The sequence below is a fragment of the Eubalaena glacialis genome, chromosome X (genome assembly GCF_028564815.1).
Source record: "Eubalaena glacialis isolate mEubGla1 chromosome X, mEubGla1.1.hap2.+ XY, whole genome shotgun sequence".
In the NCBI taxonomy this organism is placed as follows: Eukaryota; Metazoa; Chordata; class Mammalia; order Artiodactyla; family Balaenidae; genus Eubalaena; species Eubalaena glacialis.
In genome coordinates, this window is record NC_083736.1 from 72,285,342 (window position 1) to 72,309,179 (window position 23,838).

The 23,838-nt window shown below is 35.1% G+C and overlaps 1 protein-coding gene across 1 annotated transcript in view; it reads right to left on the reverse strand.

The window, feature by feature from the left end:
* Positions 1 to 20,075, reverse strand: part of LOC133082282 (charged multivesicular body protein 1B2) — a 33,886-nt gene extending 13,811 nt beyond the window's left edge. The window contains exon 1 of the mRNA XM_061178825.1: positions 19,941 to 20,075. Coding sequence (XP_061034808.1) covers positions 19,941 to 19,956 — 16 coding nt within the window. The 5' untranslated portion in view covers positions 19,957 to 20,075. The remainder of the gene's footprint in view (positions 1 to 19,940) is intronic.
* Between the last annotated feature and the right edge of the window lie 3,763 nt (positions 20,076 to 23,838).

Here is a 23,838-nt window from a genome sequence, read left to right on the forward strand (position 1 = left end):
AACAAGGACCTACTGTATAGCACAGGGAACTCTACTCAATACTCTGTAATAACCTATATGGGAAAAGAATCTGAAAAAGAATATATGTATATGTATAACTAAATCACTTGGCTGTACACCTGAAACTAACACAACACTGTAAATCAACCATACTCCAATATAAAATAAAAATTTTAAAAATTAAAGTAATGGCAAGAAAGATTAATTACAAAGGGAAAAAGAGCAACTTTATAGTAGAGAAACCTGGCAGATACCACCTTACCAAGGATAATATCACCAGTAATAAAACATTTCAACACCATTTACCTTCTGAAATGATGAACTGGGAAGAGTACAGCATACTTATATGGTGGTGTTGTCAAAAACATAACCTCAATTTACTCCAGAGAAACTGTCAGGCAATCCTGAACTGAGAGAGACATTCTATGTAAGATATAACTGACCAGTGTTCTTGTCAAGCATCAAGTTCGTGAAAAGCAAAGAAAGACTGAAGAACTGTTACAGAATGGAGAAGACGAAGGAGCCATGCCAACTAAATGCAATGCGTGATTGGATTCTGAAACAGAAAAAGGACATTAGGGGAAAAACTGGTGAAATCCAAGTAAGATCTGTAGTTTAGTTAATATTGTAGCGATGTGGATTTCCTTTGGTTGATGATTATGTTTATGTAAGTTGTTAACATTAGGAGAAGCTTGGTAAAGGGAATAAAAGAAATCTCTGTACTATTTTTGCAATTTCTCTTTAAGTCTAAAACTATTTTAAGATTAAATATTTTTAATTAAAAACGACAAAAATATAATGGGAATAAGACCCAAATAAGCAATACCACAAATCTTCCATTTTCATGACACAAGCAAAAACAAATATGAAGTAATGCACATGAATCTGACAAAGCAATGTGGATTATTTCAAAACCAACTGCTTTGTATCATGATTAAATCACTATTAAGAATGATTCTATGTGTTTTCTGCCCTTTAGAAAAAGGTAAAATCTATTTTTTTTAAACCCTGATTCTATATTTCTTTGGGACATTTATAAAGGATGCAGGGTTCATTTTTTTGAAAGGCACACATACACTATATAGTTTAAAGAGCTAACTGTTGGTTTGATTATATCACTATCAGAAAATAAGCATTATTCGATTATTTACCAAAGCTAAACCATAAATTAACCTTGTTCATCTCTCAAAGGCTTCATGGTTCTAATTTAACACCTTATATTTATGGATAATGAGAGGGATAACTTGCTACCGTGAGTATTTTTCATCAACAGATATAACTAGAATTGTTAAGAAAATAAGTATATGTGTATGAATTTCTGGGTAGTTTTAATGTGTCGTATACGTTACATTTTAAAGTAAGATTTATCAATTTCAGCTAGGTAACTGAGAAAATTATAGCTCCTTTTATAAATAGGGTTTTTTAACCTAAGCACTACTGATATTTTGGGCTAGATAATACTTTGTTGTGGGGGATATCCTATGTATTCTACGAAGTTTATCAGCATTCCTGGCCTTTACCCACTAGATGACACTAGCAACCCCTCTGTTCCCCGAATTACAACAACAAAAATGTCTCCAGACATTGTCAAATGCTACGTGGGGAGGGGGGCAAAATCGAACCCTGCAGAGAATCTGAATCACTGAGATAGATGGAAATAAAGGAAAAAGTAATGAATTTTTTATTTTTCAAATCATCTCCCAAATAGAATTGCTGTCTCTGTAGAAAAAGTCACTATTGTTAAAAGCTGAATTAAGAAGCCAACTATTTTAGATGAATTCATATAATTTATATATTCATTGTTGTTTTTAAAGAATGATTTCAGTTTCCCTTAAACCTGAAATTTACTACAAACTGCAAATACTGAGGACTGACTACTGAATGCCTACTATAGCCAACTCTAATTTAATATTAATGGTTAAGAATGATCATGATATAAAATATTAGCCAAAAATATTAATAGGAGATCCATTGCAAAAGTCCATTTAATACCATAAAGCTTTTCCCCCTTCATCCTAAAAAGACATGAACCACTTCCATTAATATGGAGGCCTACACATTTATAAAAACACCTTGAAATACTGGATAAGCTACAACAAATGCCCTTTTAAATACAGAGCTTAGATTGTAAAAATGGAAGGAAAATCCTCAGGAGACAGAAACAAGGAGGAAGAAGTAAATATCAGTAGTAGGTAAGCACTGAAGCCCCTGAAGACAAAGCCCCCTATGGAGCCCACTAGATGAGACACTGGAAATGAATTTTCTGAATAAACCTAGAACCTTGAAGGCTACAACATTAGCATAAGGGTGAGACAGAAAGAAGTCTTATCAGCTGGCAAAGGAAGAAGAGATGACAAGGTTAACTGTCATTATGGGCCTTGGCTCACAGCTGGGGGTGGAGCAAACTAGATAAAAGAAAATTAGACAAAGCTGAGGAGAAAATTAGCAAACCGACTATAGATCTGAATTAAGATTAGAGTGAAAAAATAAGGTTAATATGAAAGAGAGGACAAGAAATAAAGAAAACAGAATAAAAAGGTCTAATATCTGCAATACCACAAAGACATAATAAAGACAATGTGCAAAATGTTACATTCAAAGAGATAATACTTGAGAGTCTTCCATAACTGATGAGAATAAAATCTTTAGACTCAAGAAGCACAAACAAACAAAAAATCAAACAAACAAAAAAACAATCCCAAGCAGGACATATAAAAATCAATCCAGAGAGGCGGAGTCAAGATGGTGGTGTGGGAAGACATGGAGTTAGCGTCTCCCCACAACTAGGGAGCCTGCCAGCCGCTGGTGGGGGATTCTAATGCCCAAGGAGATGGGAGGAACCCCAGAGTGAATCAGCTTGCAGGATCTTGGTTCGCAAGCCTGGGGTCGGGGGGAAGCTACTGCAGTGGGAGCTCCGAGTCTGAACCACTGGACTAACAGAGAACCTCAGACCCCAGGGAATATTCATAGGAGTGAGGTCTCACAGAGCTCCCCATCTCAGCACCAAGACCCATCTCAGCTCTACCCAGTAGCCTACAAACTCCAGTGTTGGAAGCCTCAGGCCAAACAACCAGTAAAACAGGAGCACAATTTCACTCAAAAAAAAAGGTAAAATAAAATAAGATGGCAAAAAATATGCCACAGATGAAGGAGCAAGGTAAAAATCTACAAGACCAAATAAATGAAGAGGAAATGGGCAATCTACCTGAAAAAGAATTCAGAGTAATGATAGTAAAAATGATCCAGAATCTCAGTAATAGAATGGAAGCACAGATTGAGAAAATACAAGAAATGTTTAACAAAGATCTAGAAGAACTAAAGAACAAACAAACAGAGATGAACAACACAATAACTGAAATGAAAAATACACTAGAAGGAATCAATAACAGAATAACTGGGGCAGAAGGATGAAAAAGTGACCTGGAAGACAAAATGGTGGAAATAACTGCTGAGGAGCAGAATAAAGAAAAAAGAACAAAAAGAATTCAGAACAAGCCTAGACACCTCTGGGACAACACTAAACGCAACAACATTTGAATTATAGGGGTCCCAGAAGGCAAAGAGAAAACGAAAAGGTCTGAGAAAATATTTGAAGAGATTATAGTTGAAAACGTCCCTAACATGGGAAAGGAAATAGTCACCCAAGTCCAGGAAGCACAGAGAGTCCCATACAGGATGAACCCAAGGACAAACACACCAAGATGCATATTAATCAAACTAACAAAAATTAAATTCAAAGAAAAAATATTAAAAGCACCAAGGGAAAAACAAAAAATAATCTATAAAGGAATCCCCATAAGGTTATCAGCTGATTTTTCAGTGGAAACTCTGCAGGCCAGAAGGGGGTGGCAGGATATACTTAAAGTGATGAAAGAGAAAAACCTACAACCAAGATTACTCTACCCAGCAAGGATCTCATTCAGATTCAATAGAGAAGTCAAAAGCTTTTCAGACAAGCAAAAGCTAAGAGAATTCAGCACCACCAAACCAGCTTTACAACAAATGCTACAGAAACTTCTCGAAGCAGGAAACACAAGAGAAGAAAAAGACTCACAAAAACAAACCCAAAACAATTAAGAAAATGATAATAGGAACATATACATCAATAATAACCTTGAATGTAAATGGATTAAATGCTCCAGCCAAAAGACACAGACTGGCTGAATGGATACAAAAACAAGACCCATATATATGTTGTCTACAACAGACCCATTTCAGACCTAGGGACACATACAGACTGAAAGTGAAGGGATGGAAAAAGATATTCCATGCAAATGGAAATCAAAAGAAAGCTGGAGTAGCTATACTCATATCAGATAAAATAGACTTTAAAATAAAGACTGTTACAAAAGATAAGGAGGGACAGTACATAATGATCAAAGGAACAATCCAAGAAGAAGATAAAACAATTATAAATGTTAATGCACCCAACATAGGAGCACCTCAATACATAAGGCAAATGCTAACAACCATGAAAGGAGAAATTGACAGTAACACAATAAGAGTAGGGGACTTTAACAACCCACTTAAACCAAAGGACAGGTCATCCAAACAGAAAATAAATAAGGAAACTCAAGTTTAAATGACACAATAGACAAGATAGATCTAATTGATATTTATAGAACATTCCACCCCAAAGTGGCAGAATACACTTTCTTCTCAAGTGCACACGAAACATTCTCCAGGATAGATCACATCTTGGGTCACAAATCAAGCCTCAAAACATTGAAGAAAATTGAAATCGTATCAAGCATGTTTTCTGACCACAACGCTATGAGATTGGAAATCAATTACAGGAAAAAAATTGTAAAAAACACAAATACAAGGAGGCTAAACACTGCACTACTAAATAACCAAGAGATCACTGAAGAAATCAAAGAAGAAATTTTAAAAATACATAGAAAAAATTGACAACGAAAACACGATGACCCCAAACCTATGGGATGCAGTAAAAGCACTTCTAGGAGGAAGTTTATAGCAATTCAATCTCACCTCAAGAAACAAGAAAAATCTCAAATAAACAATCTAACCCTACACTTAAAACAGCTAGAGAAAGAAGAACAAAGAAAACCCAAAAACAGTAGAAGGAAAGAAATAATAAAGAACAGAGCAGAAATAAATGAAATAGAAATGAAGAAAACAATAGCAAAGATCAATGAAACCAAAAGCTGGTTCTTTGAGAAGATAAACAAAATTGATAAACCCTTAGCCAGACTGATCAAGAAAAAAAGAGAGGGGATGCAAATCAATAAAATTAGAAATGAAAAAGGAGAAATCACAACTGACACTGCAGAAATACAAAGGATTATAAGAGACTACTACAAACAACTATATGCCAATAAAATGGACAACCACGAAGAAATGGACACATTCTTGGAAAGGTACAATTTTCCAAGACTGAACAAGGAAGAATTAGATAATATAAACAGACCTATCACAAGTAATGAAATTGAAACTGTAATTAAAAATCTTCCAACAAACAAAAGTCCAGGACCAAATGGCTTCACAGGTGAATTCTATCAAACATTTAGAGAAGAGCTAACACCCATCCTTCTGAAACTCTTCCAAAAAACTGCAGAGGAAGAAACACTCTCAAATTCATTCTACAAAGCCCCCATCACCCTGATACCAAAACCAGAAAAAGATACCACAAAAAAAGAAAATTATAGACCAATATCACTGATGAACATAGATGCAAAAATCCTCAACATAACACTTGCAAACAGAATCCAACAGCACATTAAAAGGATCATAAACCATGATCAAGTGGGATTTATTCCAGGGATGCAAGGATTCTTCAATATACACAAATCAAACAATGTGATACACCACATTAATAAATTAAGGAATAAAAACCATAGGATCTTCTCAATAGATGTAAAACAGCTTTTGACAAAATTCAACAGCCATTTATGATAAAAACTCTCCAGAAAATGGGCATAGAGGGAACATACCTCAACATAATAAAGGCCATATATGACAAACCCACAGTAAGCATCAAACACAATGGTGAAAAATTGAAAGCATTTCCACTAAGATCAGGAACAAGACAAAGATGTCCACTCTCACCACTCTTATTCAACATAGTTTTGGAAGTCCTGGCACAGCAATCAGGGAAGAAAAAGAAATAAAATGAATACAAATTGGAAAAGAAGAAGTACAACTGTCACTGTTTGCCGATGACATGATACTATGCATAGAAAATCCTAAAGATGCCGCCAGAAAACTACTAGATCTAATCAATGAATTTGGTAAGATTGCAGGATACAAAATTAATGCACAGAAATCTCTGGCATTCCTATACACCAACAATGAAAAAACACATAGAGAAATTAAGGAAGCACTCCCATTTACCACTGCAACAAAAAGAATAAAATACCTAGGAAAAAACCTGCCTAAGGAGGCGGAAGACTGGTACTCAGAAAACTATAAAGCACTGATGAAAGTAATCAAAGATGACATAAACAGATGGAGAAATATACCACGTTCTTGGATTGGAAGAATCAATATTTTGAAAATGACTATACTACACAAAGCAATCTACAGATTCAATGCAATACCTATCAAACTACTTATGGCATTCTTCACAGAATTAGAATAAAATATCTTACAATTCATATGGAAACACAAAAGAACCCGAATAGCCAAAGCAATCTTGAGAAAGAAAAACAGAGTTGAAGGAATCAGGCTCCCAGACTTCTGACTATACTACAAAGCTACAGTAATCAAGACAGTATGATACGGGCACAAAAACAGAAATATAGATCAATGGAACAGGATAGAAAGCCCAGAGATTAACCCACGCACATATGATCACCTTATTTTTGATAAAGGAGGCAAGAATATACAAAGGAGAAAAGACAGCCTCTTCAATAAGTGGTGCTGGGAAAACAGGACAGCTACATGTAAAAGAATGAAATTAGAACACTACCGAACACCATACACAAAAATAAACTCCAAATGGATTAAAGACTTAAATGTAAGACCAGACACTATAAAACTTTTAGAGGAAAACATAGGAAAAACACTCTTTGACATAAACCACAGCAAGATCGTTTTTGACCCACCTCCTAGAGTAATGGAAATAAAAACAAAAATAAACAAAGGGGACTTAATTAAACTTAAAAGCTTTTGCACAGCAAAGGAAACCATACATAAGACAAAAAGACAACCCTCAGAATGGGAGAAAATACTTGCAAATGAAACAACAAAGGATTAATCTCCAAAATATACAAACAACTCATGGAGCTCAATATCAAAATATCATACAGTCCAGTTAAAAAATGGGTGGAAGACCTAAATAGACATTTCACCAAGGAAGACATACAGATGGCCAAGAGGCACATGAAAAGATGCTCAACATCACTAATTATTAGAGTAATGCAAATCAAAACTACTGTGAGGTATCACCTCACACCAGTCAGAATGACCATTATTAAAGAAGCTAGAAACAATAAATGCTACAAAGGGTGTGGTGAAGAGGGAACCCTCCTACACTGTTGGTGCGAATGTACATTGATACAGCCACTACGGAAAACAGTATGGAGGCTCCTTAAAAAACTAAAAATAGAACTACCATATGACTCAGCAATCCCACTACTGGGCATATACCCTGAGAAAACCATAATTCAAAAAGAGACATGCACCCCAATGTTCATTGCAGCACTATTTACAATAGCCAGGACATGGAACCAACCTAAATGTCCATCGGCAGATGAATGGATAAAGAAGATGTGGCACATATATACAATGGAATATTACTCGGCCATAAAAAGAGACGAAACTGAGTTACTTGTAGTGAGGTGGATGGATCTAGAGTCTGTCATACAGAGTGAAGTAAGCCAGAAAGAGAAAAACAAATATTGTATGCTAAAGCATATATATGGAATCTTAAAAAAAAAATGTCACTGATGAACCTAGTTGCAGGGCAAGAATAAAGAGGCAGACATAGAGAATGGACTTGAGCACATGGGGTGGGAGGGTGAAGCTAGGGCAAAGTGAGAGTAGCATCGACATATACACACTACTGAATGTAAAATAGTTGGCTGGTGGGAAGCATAAGCATAGCACAGGGAGATCGGCTCAGTGCTTTGCGATGACCTAGAGGGGTGGGATAGGGAGGATGGGAGGGAGGCTAAAGAGGGAGGGGATATGGGGACATGTGTATGCATATGGATGATTTGCTTTGTTGTATAACAGAAACTAACACAGTATTGTGAAGCAATTATACTCCAATAAAGAGCTATTAAAAAATAAAAAATAAATCCTAAAAAAAATAATCAATCCAGACTTAGATATATCATAGCGCACCTCAGAATACCAAATACTAAAATATTTAAAAGAGCCATAGTGAAAATTCAGATTATTTATAAAATAACTAAAGATCAGACTGAGTAGGATTTCAAATAAAATGCTAATGTAACTTCCAAAGGATGTACAGTAGATTCTCATTCTTCATGTTAGTTATGTTTCATGAAATCACTGCAAATAGGGAATTAATGAGTACAGAAACATTTCTCCTAAGGAAAATGCAGGATTAGGTTCCTGCGAGTCTCTGGTCAAAACATTTTTGTCAATCTATGAATACATAACCTTGTTTTATGCATATTTTTGTTTTAACACATCTTACTTAATATATCTTGCTGACTCTGTAACATTGAATTCATGGCAAACAGCATTATAACTCATGCCTGAAAGAAGCTTACCTAACACACATACACTCTCCATAAGGCACATCACAGTCTTGCACTTCAGAACACTATACAGCACTTAAACACTACACTTGGAGATTAGTGAAATCACCAACAAAAAGTACAAAAAATGCAAAAAAAGAAAGTGGCGCTTGACAAAGTGAAAAAGACTCTCCTTTACAGTATGAGAGCTGAAGTAAAAAGTCAGAGCATCATATTGTTCACCCTTAACTGGGAACGTGCTCCTTTGGCCACTCAAATTTTTCACTGTCTGAGCATGTCCATGAATAACCTTGAAAGCATAGCAAGGAATGATTTCAGGTTAAAAAAAATTATAGTGAGTAGGTAACTTTGCAAACACAGAATCTGAGAATAATGATGACTAAATAAGGATGACTGAATGTACTTCACAAAAAACAAAATTATGTCTGACATAATGAAAGGTTTAGTGAGCACAAAGACTGGTAAACACAGATAAATCCAGAGAAATACTGACTATAAGATAATCATAATGTCTAATTTTGGAGATTAGACAGGCAGAACAAACATAGACAATAAAAACATGTACAACAGAGGATGGGGTGACAAATTATATGTTTAAAAATCCAAGAAAAAAGTTTCTAATTATTTAGAAATTAAATTAACTATGCATGTAAAAATGTGAAGGGTACTGCTAAGGAAATAGCATGTACCTTCTAAAATAGTAAAGGGAAAAATGGGGTAAACCACTTAATAAATCCAGAAGAAAGTAGCAAAAGAGAAGTGAATCACAGAGAAAACAGGATACACAGAAATCATAAAATATCAATAAAAAGAAACATCCCCAAAATGTCAGGATGGATTAAAAAATAATGAAACAAATTATAAATATGTGCTTTAAACAGGACTTTAAATCACCTAAACAGAAAGGCTGGATGTAAAAAGACAGAAAAAATTATACTAGACAAATACTAACCTAAAAAAACAGTTGTAGCTTTATTAGTATCAATCAAAACAGACTACCTAAAAGCAGCATTAGAAAGTTTTTAAAAGTAGGGATCACTATAAAATGATAGAAAGTAAATTCACAAATTGATGAAATAATTCTAGATTTCCATGTTCCTCTACATAGCCTCAAAGTGTGTTTGTATGTATATATATAAAACTGGCAGATAAAATTATTAATCTTGGTAGATTTTAATAAAATTCTCTCAGTAACTGACAAAACTAAGAATATAGAAGTTACAAAAGACCCGATTAAGAAGCTTAATTTAAAAATTAACATATAGAGAATTATAGCGAAACCTGTGCCCAATAATTTGAGAATACACATCATTTACAAGCATATGACACATGAAAACTGATCATACCCTGGGCCATAAAGCAAATATGAAATAATAGATATCAGACAAACCTACTGTCTAACCACAACTCTCAATAATGAATTAATTAATAAGGGAATTTACTTCACAATTTTTCTGTAAGAATCTAAAACTCTTTTAAGATTAAAAGTTTATTATTCTTTTTATTTATTTATTTTGACTGTGCTGGGTCTTCATTGCGGCACGCGGGCTCAGTAGTTGCATCACATGGGCTTAGTTGCGGTATATGGGATCTTAGTTCCCTGACCAGGGATTGAACCCAGGCCCCTTGCATTGGGAGTGCGGAGTCTTAACCACTGGACCACCAGGGAAGTCACCTAAAAGTTTATTTTAAATATGCATATATCTATATCTATATCTACAGTAAGTCCCCTACATACAAACCTTCAAGTTGCAAACTTTCAAAGATGTGAACGTGCGTTTGCATGTCCAATCACGTTAGTTCATGTCTCTGGTGTACATTCTCACGTGGATGCATCCTCTACAAGTGGTTGTGCTTTGTGTACTTTACAGTACCATATAGAGTACAGTAGTACAATATCTTTATTTCAAGCTAGATCTGCAAGAGGACGACTTCATTGAACTCCTTGCTGTGCAACAAGAGGAGCTTGCTAATGAAGACTTTATGGAATTGGAGGCCCAGAGAAAGGGCAAAGAGAGATAAGAGGAAGAAGAAGTAACTGAAGAACCGAAGAGATTCACGACGCAGGTAATGGCAAGGGGATTTCTTTATTTGAGGAGTCACTGTTAGTTTTTGAGGCACAGAACCCGAACGTAGAATGGTACACGAAGGTTGCAGCAGCCGTTCAGAATGCAATCCGGTGCTACCGTGTCACCTATGATGAGAAAAAAAGAGCTACTACCCAGATATTACTGGATCGTTTTTTCAAGAGGGTAGATAGAATTGAATCCAACAAGGAACCAGAACCTGTGCCATCAACGTCAGGTGTGAGTGAAATTGCAGCTTGCCCTCCATCTCCTATTGCTGATGATCCTTCAGCTCTACCATCTCCCACCTCCAGTCACTCTTCTTCCCTGTTCACTCGATGCCAGCCCCTGTATGCCAGCTGTTGTACTGTACTACTGTACTTTTCAAGGTACTGTACTGTAAGATTAAAAATGTTTTATTTTTTGTGCTTGTTTTTTATGTATTATTTGTGTGAAAAGTATTATAAACCTATTACAGTACAGTATTATATAGCCAATTGTGTTAGCTGGGGACCTAGGATAACTTTGTTGGACTTACGAACAAATTGTACTTAGGAACTTGATCTTGGAACAGAACTCACTCGTATGTAGGGGACTTACTGTATTTGGAAAAGACTATATATATGGATTTAAGAATTTTTTTTTAATTTAAAAATAGACTTGAATGACAATGAAATGAGTGGAATGTGGCTTGTGGAATGTAAAGCTAATGCCATACTCAGATGGAATTTTCTACCGTTAAAAACTCACAATAGAAAGGAAGGTAGGCTAAAAATTAACTCGATAAGCATTCATCTCACAAAGTCAGGAAAACAAGAATAAATCCGAAGGAAGTATAAGAAAAAACTCAGAGGGAAAAAATAGAAACAGATATATAATAGAAAGGATCAAAAAGTTTAAAATTGAGTTCTCTGTAAATAATAATAACATTTACTTACCTCTACAGAAAGCGATTAAGGAAAAAGACAAGGCATAAACAAAGTGTAGAAATAAAAATGGAGAAATAACTGCAGATAAAGTTACTTTAAAATAATAAATTATGAACACTATGCCAATAAATTGGAATTAGACAGAATGGACCATCATATAACAATATTTCCAAAATGAACTAAAAACAAATAAATAGAATTCTAAATTCTTGATTCAATATGCTAAAATATTTTAACATATAAACAAAGTAACTAATTAACAACAGTCACAGGTCCAAATGGTTTTACTGGTGCACTGCATCAATCATTTGAGAAAAAAGCAATTCCGATCTTATACAAACTCTTCCAAAGAATAGAAAATATAAAGAACACTCCCTAACTTTTGATACCTAAATCAAAAAAAAGGATACTATATATTAATGGACACATAGACTAAACTCACTTATGAACAGAGAGGCAAAAATACTAAACAAAATATTAGCAATGAAGCAATATTCCCTCTCACCCCCGTGGAATTTTTGCACGCAGTTTTAATGAATGAACATAAGACTATCACTTCAATTAATTACTCTGAATTGTAGCTGCCAAGACTTTAAAAACATCATGTAACAATGTTCTGAAAACAGTTACTTTCATCATTCAGAATCAAAATGTGGGGGCCAAGAACAAAATTTTTATTCAAGCAATGTATTAAAGATACCTCATACTCATGATGGATTTAGCCTAGAAATACAAGGATGGTTTAACATTAAAAAAATCCATCTATGTATTTTAACCACATTAGAAGGTCAAAGAAGAAAACACAGATGATAATCTCAGCATATAAAGAAAAAACATTAAATAAAATCCAACATTTGATGTATTCATCAAACCAACTTTCAGATGAATGGTTCATGACCAAACTTCTACTAAACTAGGAATGGAAAAAAAACACACAAAAAATTCCTTAACCTGAAAATATATCTATCAAAAACTAGAGCAATCATCATCCTTAACAGTGAATAATTAGAATTTCTTTTAAAATCAGTACAGTCATCCCTCTGTATCCATGGGTTTGCATCTGCGAATAGAGGGCCAACTAAGAGATTTGCATATCTGCAGATTTGGGTATCTGCGGTGGCGGGGGGGTGTTGGAACCAATCCCCTGCAGATACCCAGGGATGACTGTAACAAGAAAGTGATCATGATATATATATATATATATATTTTAATTAAGCATTGTTCTGGAGTCCTACCAAGCATGATAAGAAAAATAAAAGGTATATAGATTACAATGGAAATCATCAAAGAATCATTACTTGAAAATACCCATAGTCTCCAACCCAGCAATCCCACTCCTAGGTATATACCATAGAGAAACTGTCCCCAGCTGACACAGGAAATATGTACAAGAATGATCATAGCAGTATTGTTTATAATGACAGAAAACCATGGAAACAACCTAAATGTTCATCACTAAATAGAATGGATAAATTGTGTGATATTTCTATAATAAAGCAATTATACTCCAATAAAGATGTTAAAAAAAAAAAACTACATAGAGGTGAAAGTGAAAATGACATAATGAATGAATCTGAAGAATCATCTTGAATAAAAAAGAAAACAGTATACCACACACATAAAATTGGAATATATGCAAGACATTAATTATATCCTAAGAATGTACATGTATGTGGTCAAATATAAACAAATGCATGGAAATGATAAATATGAACTTTTAGACAGTGGTTGCCTTTGGTGGGGAAATAAGGGAGATGAGTTGGTAATGTTTTATTTCTTAAGCCCAGTGGCAGGTAACTGGTCTTTTATTCTTTTTTGTACTTGCTCTTGGGGGGGTGAGGGTTAAAGTTACATGATTTTTGTAAAAAATTCATTTCAAATAAAAGGTTAGATTAAGAGTTTATAGTCCTGTTCCATGAGATGGTATCTTTGCAATTTAAAAAAGAGGGTTGCTTGAAAATTAAAAGAAAAAACCCAAAAGCATGTATTAAATAATACTGGTCACAAAGCACAGAGCTGATCTCCCTGTGCTATGTGGTTGCTTCCCACTAGCTATCTATTTTACGTTTGGTAGTGTATATATGTCCATGCCACTCTCTCACTTTGTCACAGCTTACCCTTCCCCCTCCCCATATACTCAAGTCCATTCTCTAGTAGGTCTGTGTCTTTGTGACCACCTAGAGGGGTGGGATAGGGAGGGTGGGAGGGAGGGAGATGCAAGAGGGAAGAGATATGGGAACATATGTATATGTATAACTGATTCACTTTGTTATAAAGCAGAAATTAACACACCATTGTAAAGCAATTATACTCCAATAAAGATGTTAAAAAAAAATAATAATACTGGTATATGGACAACGCTGTTAGGAATGTGTAGTAGTATTATAACTTGGATACGTTGAACCTCTTTGTGCTTGATATAAATTTAATATAAAATAGCTGGTCTCCAAGGCTGTTTTCATACATTCTGGTCCTAAATTTTAAGTATACTCTGTGGAAACACTAATTTGAAATTTACAGTGTCAGTAGCTACTTATTCTGTATTCCCATGTTACTTTATATATGATGTACTTTTCTGTATTTCATTATAATTCTTTGTTTACATGTCTACTTCTTTAACTAGACTATGGACACCTTGAGAATAAGGATGAATCCTAATTATCCTTATACCATCAGCTTAGTGCAGTGATTAACAGAATTACTCAATAGTTTTAAGTAAATGAATAGTAGAAAAAATGTTTTGCAATGGTACCTGATATACTGGGGAAAAAGCATCACTGATGTTGGGCAAGAGGACTCAATTACACATATAAGCTTATGAATAAGTTTATACTAATACAATGATGTTTATTTCTATTGTATATTAGGATTCTACATGATTCCATTCAGGAAAAAAAAGGGCTCTGCGGCGAAGAGTGAGAAAACCAATGTCATAGCAGATCCCAGACTTTTTAAAAAATCCTTGGACTGGTATAATTAACAGAAAGAATAGAGCAACACCAAAAATGTAGGAAGGAGAGTCTCACAATAAAGGATGGCTTTTAAAATTGAATACATTTGTCTTTGGAAAATACTTTTTACATGGTCTCTTATTTTTCTCATTTTGACTCATAAATATAGTGTAAAGCACATGATTCCATAGAGGAGGACTACATATCTTAGACTACCACCCCTGCCAAATATATTCATATGTGTCTATGTATCCCAGGCAACCTGTAAAACCAGTGTTTTTCTGATGATGTATCTTTTGTCCTAGGCCAGAAATCAAAACACTCCTGGGTCTAAAACATTGCCTCTAACTCTCGGGTACCTTCTACAACCAAGATATGCGATTCTTAAATTCAGGTGCCTGCTATTCAAATAATCACCTTCTGTATACACTACAATAAGTGAATATCCTCTATTGCTAATGTGGAAAATAATGGCGTTGATTCACCCACTAAATTGAACTATGAACCAGAGTTGATATACTGTGAAATATTTTAGATATTTTAGTTGGCTGTAAATCCTTGGAGTATTTTTCTATTTGGAAAAAATAACACGGGCAGAATAATCTCCTTCACTGACTAATCATAAATTCAATTTGGCAAAGTGGTTGCTATTAAGACAGTATTTCTTTTTCTTTGCCAACTGAAAAGACAATGACTGAAATACTTTATTTTTGATGAAGGTTTAGAAAGGCTGAACAGTAATACATATTAACATGTACAGAATAATGCATAAGGCCCTAAACTAGATCTTGGGTAATCCCAGGCTCCAGCAACTTGTGCTTCAGTGATGATGGACTCCACCAGTTACCTGACTCTGTGTCTTCACATACAGTTCCTTTGCCCAGTGTACCCTTCTTCCTCCCCTCCCTACCATCTTCCTCTTAACCACTATGAGGTTTGTCACACACCACCATGCTTGCTTTTTTGCTAACATAAACACTGACTCTGAAAAATTGGTCTCAAAGATCTCCATTAATGGCAATAGGTTTCCCTCCTCCTGCCAAAATCCATGCAAAAGCAAAACACTAACTCACTTAGCCCTTGGGATTGATAAATAAGAAAATCAATGAATCATCTGAACAATTATTTCAAATTTTCAGAAAGTAGTATTCCCTACCTTCTAACTCTATAAAATTAAAATTTAAAACATTACATCATACAGGTGTACCTCTTAATAGGAAATATATCTATGAACTAGACTTGTCTTCGAGAAAATCTAAGCTAGGTCCTCCTTAAAGTGATTGTGTTGATTCATGGTTTTCCAAACTCTTTTAAAAGCAAAAATCTCAAATGGAATGTCAATATATAAAAGAGTAGCTCTGCATAACCCTAGGACTCGATCAAATATAACTGAAGTACACTGTAAGTTCTGGAGGCACTATGGAAACGCGAACACACCAGAGACTTTGGAGCCGAGCCCAGATTCTTTACACTTACAAGCTCTGTAGCTTTCTTAGCTTTAATTGCCTGTTCTATAAAATGAGGACAATACCACCCATCTTCCAGGGCTGTTTTGAGGTTCTGAGATGATATATAAAATCCCCAGCACAAAGTTTGGTACATAGTAGATGTTCAATAAATTGTCATTACCACCTCATGATTTAGATAAGTCACCTATCTTAACTGGGCAATACGGCTAGTCAGGGAATAAAAAAATCCCAATGTGTCTTTAAAACATTCTATGTTGGGCTTCCCTGTGGTGCAGTGGTTAAGAATCTGCCTGCCAATGCAGGGGACACGGGTTTGAGCCATGGTCCAGGAAGATCCCACATGCTGTGGAGCAACTAAGCCAGTGCACCACAACTACTGAGCCTGCGCTCTAGAGCCCGCGAGCCACAACTACTGAGCCCGCACATCACAACTACTGAAGCCCACACGCCTAGAGCCCGTGCTGCGCAACAAGAGAAGCCACTGCAATGAGAAGCCCGTGCACCGCAACAAAGAGTAGCCCCCTCTCTCCACAACTAGGGAAAGCCCACGCGCAGCAACGAAGACCCAACACAGCCAAAAATAAATAAATAAATAAATTTAAAAAGAAAAAAAACATTCTGTGTGATTTCTTTTAATAGCAATTACACTGCTGACAGGCAAAGGGGAGAAATCAGCTATGCCTTAATAGATTATTGCTTTAAAATTTAAATAAATAACAATCATTAGGGTTCCACATATTTATTATGCATACAGAAGGAAACCTTGCTCTAAGATTTCAATCTGCTTCCTCAAGAAAAATGGTTATAGTCAGTTTACTAGCAGAAATTCATAGTAGAACTCTTACGTCCTGCCTACCTCTCTGAAGTGGGTGGAGCAACACAAAGGGAAAGTAAGTTATCCCAACATAGTAGGGCAGAAAGCTATTTGATTCCAAGTGCCAACAGTAGGATTTTACAATCCTTTACATAGAAGTAAAGGTTGAAAACAAAGAAGGTAAGAGGAAGGAATAAGAATGTTCTACTAGCACCTGCCTGCTCCAGAATAAAGCAGTGGTGCCATACCATAGATGGTTATTCATACATTTGATGACAAAAAGTGGCATTATATACCCAACTTTCCTCTTTTTCAGCTCCCAGCATCTTAATCATCCCTTGTGTATGTCTGGGTGGTAGAGTTTGGGAACACAGAAACTCAGGGAGATCTTCAGAATTGAAAGAAACCTTAGAGATTGCTTGTCAACTTCCCTCATTTTACAGATGTGAAAACTGAAGCCTAGAGATGGGTAATTAACTGTGAATAGAAGAACAAGAAGGAATTCAAAGCCAGCTCAACTCTTATTTCTCTTTTTGCATTTTAACTTTCATAGTGGATTGCTCAGAACTGATCCTCAAATAGCATCAAATGATGAACGATAAGCATTCCTTACATAAAATACTTCTTGTAAGACAACATTCTACTAGCAAGCCAGGACATACATTATAAGACTACTGTCAGGTGACAATGTCTAAAAAACAAAATTTGAACTATTATTAATATCTTGGTTAAAAAATCACAATACATTTGTCAACACTAGCAAAGCCTCAGAGACTCTGATCTGTAATTCTGCTTTAGGATGTAAAGCCATTCACAATGGAGAGCATTTTTAAGGTAGCTGGCAATTTTTGCCTATTTAACATAGTCTCATTCGTCTAGGTGACTACAAAAGGAGACAATGATACCAGTCCACTTCACAACATCCCTTTCTTTACTCTTATGTCTACAGTACCTATTATCTACTTCGTTGCTTCTCAACATTTTTCAGGTTAGAATCCCCTAGAGAAAGAGATGTCAGCGACAAATATTTTCCCCAGGCAAAGGCACATTGCCATACAGCATAAACTAACATGATATTGTAAAGTAACCATACTGTAATAAAAATTTAAAAAAATAAATAGTTTGGCTATTCCATCAAGTTGTTTAAAATGATATTGGATCTAATCCAACATAACTTCAGTGTATCTAACTGCCCAAAGACAGAAGTCACAATTACCATGCTAATTCAATTGTGTTAGCACATTTATTCTTCTTACATACTGTAACAATGAGATTTCTGCATTTCAAATAGGTGACAAATAAATGTTACTAAAGTTTCAGTTCAAGTTATTTATTTATGAAAGACAGGTCTGAGTCCATATGTCATTTTCTTCCTCTATACTCAAAGGAAAAGGTCTGGATTCTACAAAAAGGACCAAGAGAACTAATCACTGCCAGACGGTATGAATGAAGTCCTCACTTCCTCTGATGGACTTAAGAGTAGTTATAGTTCATTTTTGTTATGTATTAAACTACTGATAATAGTACCATTAATTTTAATTATAGTCAGGCATACATACTTTTCAGTGAAAGAAAATTAGTAACTATCTTATTATTGGAAATCACATACAGTAGTTTTTTAGGTGAGCAAAAGTAACTTGCATTATTAAAGTAGGAAATAAAAGCAGTTTTAGAGCTATTACCTCAAACCCTTCCAAAAGATCTGGCGAAAAAGATAGCAATTTGTACTCTACTTCTTAATACTTAACATGTTCAAAACTTCATAATTTAGTAAGCCCTTACATTTCATTTTATCTTCACAAGAGCTTTATAAGGCTGGCAGGTCAGTTAGTATGTTTACAGATGAGTAAACATTGCATGACAGAGGCTATATGAGTTGTTCTAACTCACATGTTTCTTAAAAGGCAGAACTGGGATTGGAAATTGATCTTCTGACTCATAATCCAGTGCTCTTTCTTTTATGATGGTGCTTTAATAAAAATCATCTAACACAACTACACTTCTATAAATTATATCCTTTAAACTGGGCCTTTTAGTCATCTACTCTGTTCATGAAATGACCTATTTCTGCACCTCCACAAAGGTTCACATTTTATTCTTGGTTTAACTTGGCCAGTTCAGCACCAAATATGTTACCAATATTCTCAGTACAGTTTACATAATTTAATCCTCTCACCAAATGTCTTTCTATATTTCAGGCTTACAAATTAATGAATGAAAATAGTTTCAATATGAGCTATCAAAGAATTTCTATGACCCCCATTTTGTTATTTTGCCAAGTTTCATTCAATAGCAAGATATCAAACTACTCTATTTCTGTAATGCCAATTTCTGGAAGAAGGACAGCGACATGGAAATCCTGTGATGGTATTTCACTTGTGAAAAACAATCGCATCCTTCTTCAATTCAGAGCTTCGCACAGCTTGGTTCCTAACCTCGAACTCATTGCTTAAGTGGTAACAGGTGCAACTGATGGATTTTTGTGGCTTTAGGAAACTATGAGTTTCCTCACGTGCTAAATCAGATTATTAACAAGCAAGCGATCAACTTAGTTCGGAGGGCTGGTATTAAGAACTCATTAGCAGTCACCTCCATCCAGAAAAAGGAAGAAGTTCCACAAAAACTATTTGCCCTCGTTACCCATTCAAAACCTATACCTATGCCCCAAACCTCTGGCAAACTGTCGCCTGTTTCCACACCACTCTCCTTCGATTTTTCAGAAGTGGATAAATTCACTGAAAGAACAGGTGACAGTAGCCTTCAACAAGGGAGGGTTCGTGTTCAGTAATCTTCTCAAAGCAGCCCCACGTCCCCTGATTCAGGATGGTTGCGGCTACCAGGAAAACAACAACAAACAAAACAAAACAAGCTGCCAGCCCCTACCAATCCGAGTCAGAACCCTCACCCCTCCTCAACTAGACCTAAAAGGTCACCATCAGGCACCTTCCAGGGCCCCAGGCCCTCCTCTCCCCCACCTCTTTAAGCCCTAGCAGCAGCTTTTCAGACAGGAAAGGATACTCTCCATATTCGACATGGTCCCACGACTTTTCTTGGGAGGCGACAGCCAGGGGCAGCGGCAAGGATTTGACGGCAGTGCGTTCGGAGCGCGACTCCAGTCCTGAGCTGCTGCCGGCCTGGCTCCTAGGTCCGCAATCCCACTTCCAGTTTCTGCGCGAGGAAGGCGGGGGTGGGGTGGGGGTGGGGGGATGGAGCCGTCTGCGTCCGAGGGGCGGGGCTGGAGCAAAGCCAAAATGGCTGCCGCTCTGAGGGGCGGTTAGGGCGTGTTGCAGTCGCTTCCGGGCGTTGGGGGTTAGAGGGCAAGAGGTTAAGCCCCTCCCCCTCGTGTCCTTAGCTGCACCCTAGCCTAACCGGCGCCTAACGGTTTTCGTCACCCAGCTGACCTTCTAGTTATTTCTTTTGTCCTACTCCAAACTCTCTTTAACCTTCTGCCCCACCTCTTCCCTCAGATTTCACACTATCCTTGACCCCTCACTTTTGTTCTCAGAGCTTGTCTTACGGATGAAGGAAAAAGGTATAGGGCTTTTAAAGTACTTAAAAAAAAACGTTATAGTCGTATGAAATAAGGGATTAGCGGGGTTGGTAGTTTTGAGTTATGAGGTTCAATTGAAGTGTTAAAAAGGATCGTGATCCTAAAGTTTTAGGTTAGATGGGGAGGACGAAAAAAGTAAGCCTAGGTTTAAGAGGTGAAGTTGCTGTGAAATATATATTCGTAATAAATAGTTTATTATTATTTTATAATAGATGGTGTAAAATATGAAAATTACTACCAAATCTTTAATGGACGGGAGGTTAATAGAAATGCTAAATAGCGGTTAGCATTTATATGTGAGTTATTAACATATCCAAAGGTAGTTTATTAGAGCTGAATCTCTAGATTTATGGGAAGGAAGGGGATCTTTGGCGTTGGTGTCGCTGCATTTCAATTCAAAACTCTTAGACATTCCAGGAAAGAGCTAAGAGATACTACTTTGGGGGGAAAAAATAGCTAGAATAATTATACCCTTATGAAGGAATTTTATAAGCTTGGCGTTAAAATTTTTCTTATCATTAATATTTAAATATGTGGGGAAAATAATGAGTAAATAATTGGCTAAGCCTCTTTTTATCTTTAGGATCATTTCCTATTGAAAACTAAAATGGTTCAAAAAGCTAGTGTTTTACTCTTTTGTGTTGACTATTGGTAGGCTTCAGACTTATCGAATTATAAACACTTAATGCTGGAAAAACCTTTTTGAGTATAGTTCTGGGGAAGAACAATCTGTAAACCACTTCCATAGGTGAAACTGTATAAAGATTTTTATTTATATCTCTCCATATGTATATATTTGGGATGCAAGATTTACTTTTATGGAGACAGACAAAAGTTGACAGATTTCATTATTGTTTCATCACTTTCCATACTAGGTAAACAACTAACTGTATTTCACAGTTTGAGAATTCTTTTTTTGGTAAAAAGGTAAAAAAAAAAAAATGTTTTAAAAAGTTCATCCCTAGGTTTTTAACATGTGTTAACACAGCTCTTTCAATAAATCCACATGTTGACAGAACAATCTACTAAAGCTTAAGCATTTCCAAGTTTTATGTATTTTAGTTATATTCTTTTTTTAAAAGAATAAGCCTTTTTTAAAAGTGTTTTTAAAGTGTTTTTGCATATTGTAGAACTTCTTAGGTTGGGATCAGGTTTTTAGTAAAGTTAAAATCTGAAGAGATTTGTTCAGTTAGGAAATTTGTTATTGCTGTCCATCTAAAGTAAAAAAAAAAAAAATACATAGCCTATATCTTTGATTTACTAACCACTTAGAAGATTAAGAAGTTGTTTTTATTTTTATGAGTTCTAAACTAATTTTTACTCCAAAAATTGCCCTCATATTATTCCTTGGACATCTTATTTCTTAAAGTTAGATTTAGTAATTTTTTTGATCTTAGGCACAGTACTAGAACTATTTAATGTATATGCATATTCAGTTGTAACTGCTGCTGTTGAAAGCAAGGAATTGAAATCTGTTAAAATCATAAACTTGTTTTATGGCAGAGCAAATATATTACAGAGAAAGGAAATACATCAAATTTTAATTGTTTTTATTAAACATTGAATGCCTGTAAAATAATATTTGTAAAACATGAGTACAGAATAAACAAAAGCAATACAACAACCTCCTGTGACTTATCACCCATTATGAGAAAAGAAAATTACCATTCCCTATAAATTCCCTTATGTACTCCTTTCCTAATCACATTCCTTTCCTTCCCTCTTTCGAGGCAACTACTGTCTCGAATTTATATATAATTTCTCTGTTTTTTAAATAGTTTTACCAATAGTATTTGCATCCCTAAACAATATGTTCTTTAGCGTTGCATGTTTTTGAACTTTGTGTAAATGAAATTGTAACTGTTTTTCTTTCTTCTTTGACTTGCTTTTGTAACTCATCATAATGTTCCTTATTTGTGTTACTACATGTAACCATAGTTCATTCATTTTCACTGAAATAGAGTATTCCACTGTATGAATATATCATAATTTATTCATCTATTCTCCTGATGATGGTTATTTGGGTTGTTTCCACATTAATATAGCCTCTAAGAATATATTGGTGTTATATTAACACATACTCTGATTAAACACTAAGATCAATAACTTATTTTAGTCTCCTAAACATGTTAGTATGAAATATGGAAATGTTTAGTTTATCATAGTGATGATTAAGGTTAGTGCTTTTAAAAGCCAGATGTAGTCTTTAAAACTATAATTTTACTCTCTCACCCTAGGCACAATTATTCATTCATTGTTCATTGTATTTAGTCATATTTCCTGTTGTTTTAGGTTATCTTAGATATTGGCTTTGTTTCTTCCACTCTACCAGATTTAGTAATACCACCTACCCTGTCTAACCTAGATAGGCAACTACCTTTTTCTTCTTTCACTCTTAGAACAGGGCTATACTGATAAAGATGATAGGTATAGGACCTCCCAAACTGTTCTTTTGGGACTTAGTTAACTCTAAATAAGAAGGTTTAACTGAAACAACATAAGTCACATATTGATAAACTCAGATATGGTAAAATTCACCTATTGAAACTTAGGTGTGTTTTAAGAGATCTTGAATTTTTACTGGGATAATTGAGATGTAAAGAACCAATATAGTGTCTTAACTCAGCAGCTATTGAATGTGTTAAACTTCAGCATGAATAAAGCTAATGTGGTAATTATAATTCCCCCAGGAAATTGAGTTATTTTCATGATTCTTCATTCTTAGTTCTCTAAATATTTTGCAATCCATTGTATTACAAAGAACATGCTTTCCTTTTTAAAGTTAAAAACATTTATAAAACAATTGCAGTTGAAATTTAAATTACTTAATTTTTAAAATTTAATTTAGGTTGTTTTGTGACAACACAACAACGTTTTTGTTATATTTTAGCAAACAATTTCAAGATGATTAGAAAATTAAATGGTACATGACAGTTAAACTTTCCTTGAAGTAGAAAGAAAGGAATACATCAGAAAAGAGAATGGTGCATTATATAGTACCTCTCAAACTTTAGTGTTCTTGTTAAAAATACAGATGGTTGGGCCTCACCTCTATAGATTCTGATAGAATAAGTTTGGAGCAGGGCTCAGAAGTCTATATTTTGCGTCTATTTGTGTACTGGAAATGAAAATTCTAATATAGAGAAATATAAATCTTATTATACTGCCTAAAATAACTCAATTTGGATGGAACTTCATGGTTTACAAAGTGCTTCTTATACATCATTTCGTTTGATACTTAAAGTAACCTGAGGCAAACTGGCAGGCATTATTATCCTTTTTACCAATCAAAAAAAAAGAGAGAAAAACAAAGCTCAGAGAGATTATATGATTTGCCTAAGCAAGTTTTGAGCAAATGGAGTCTGT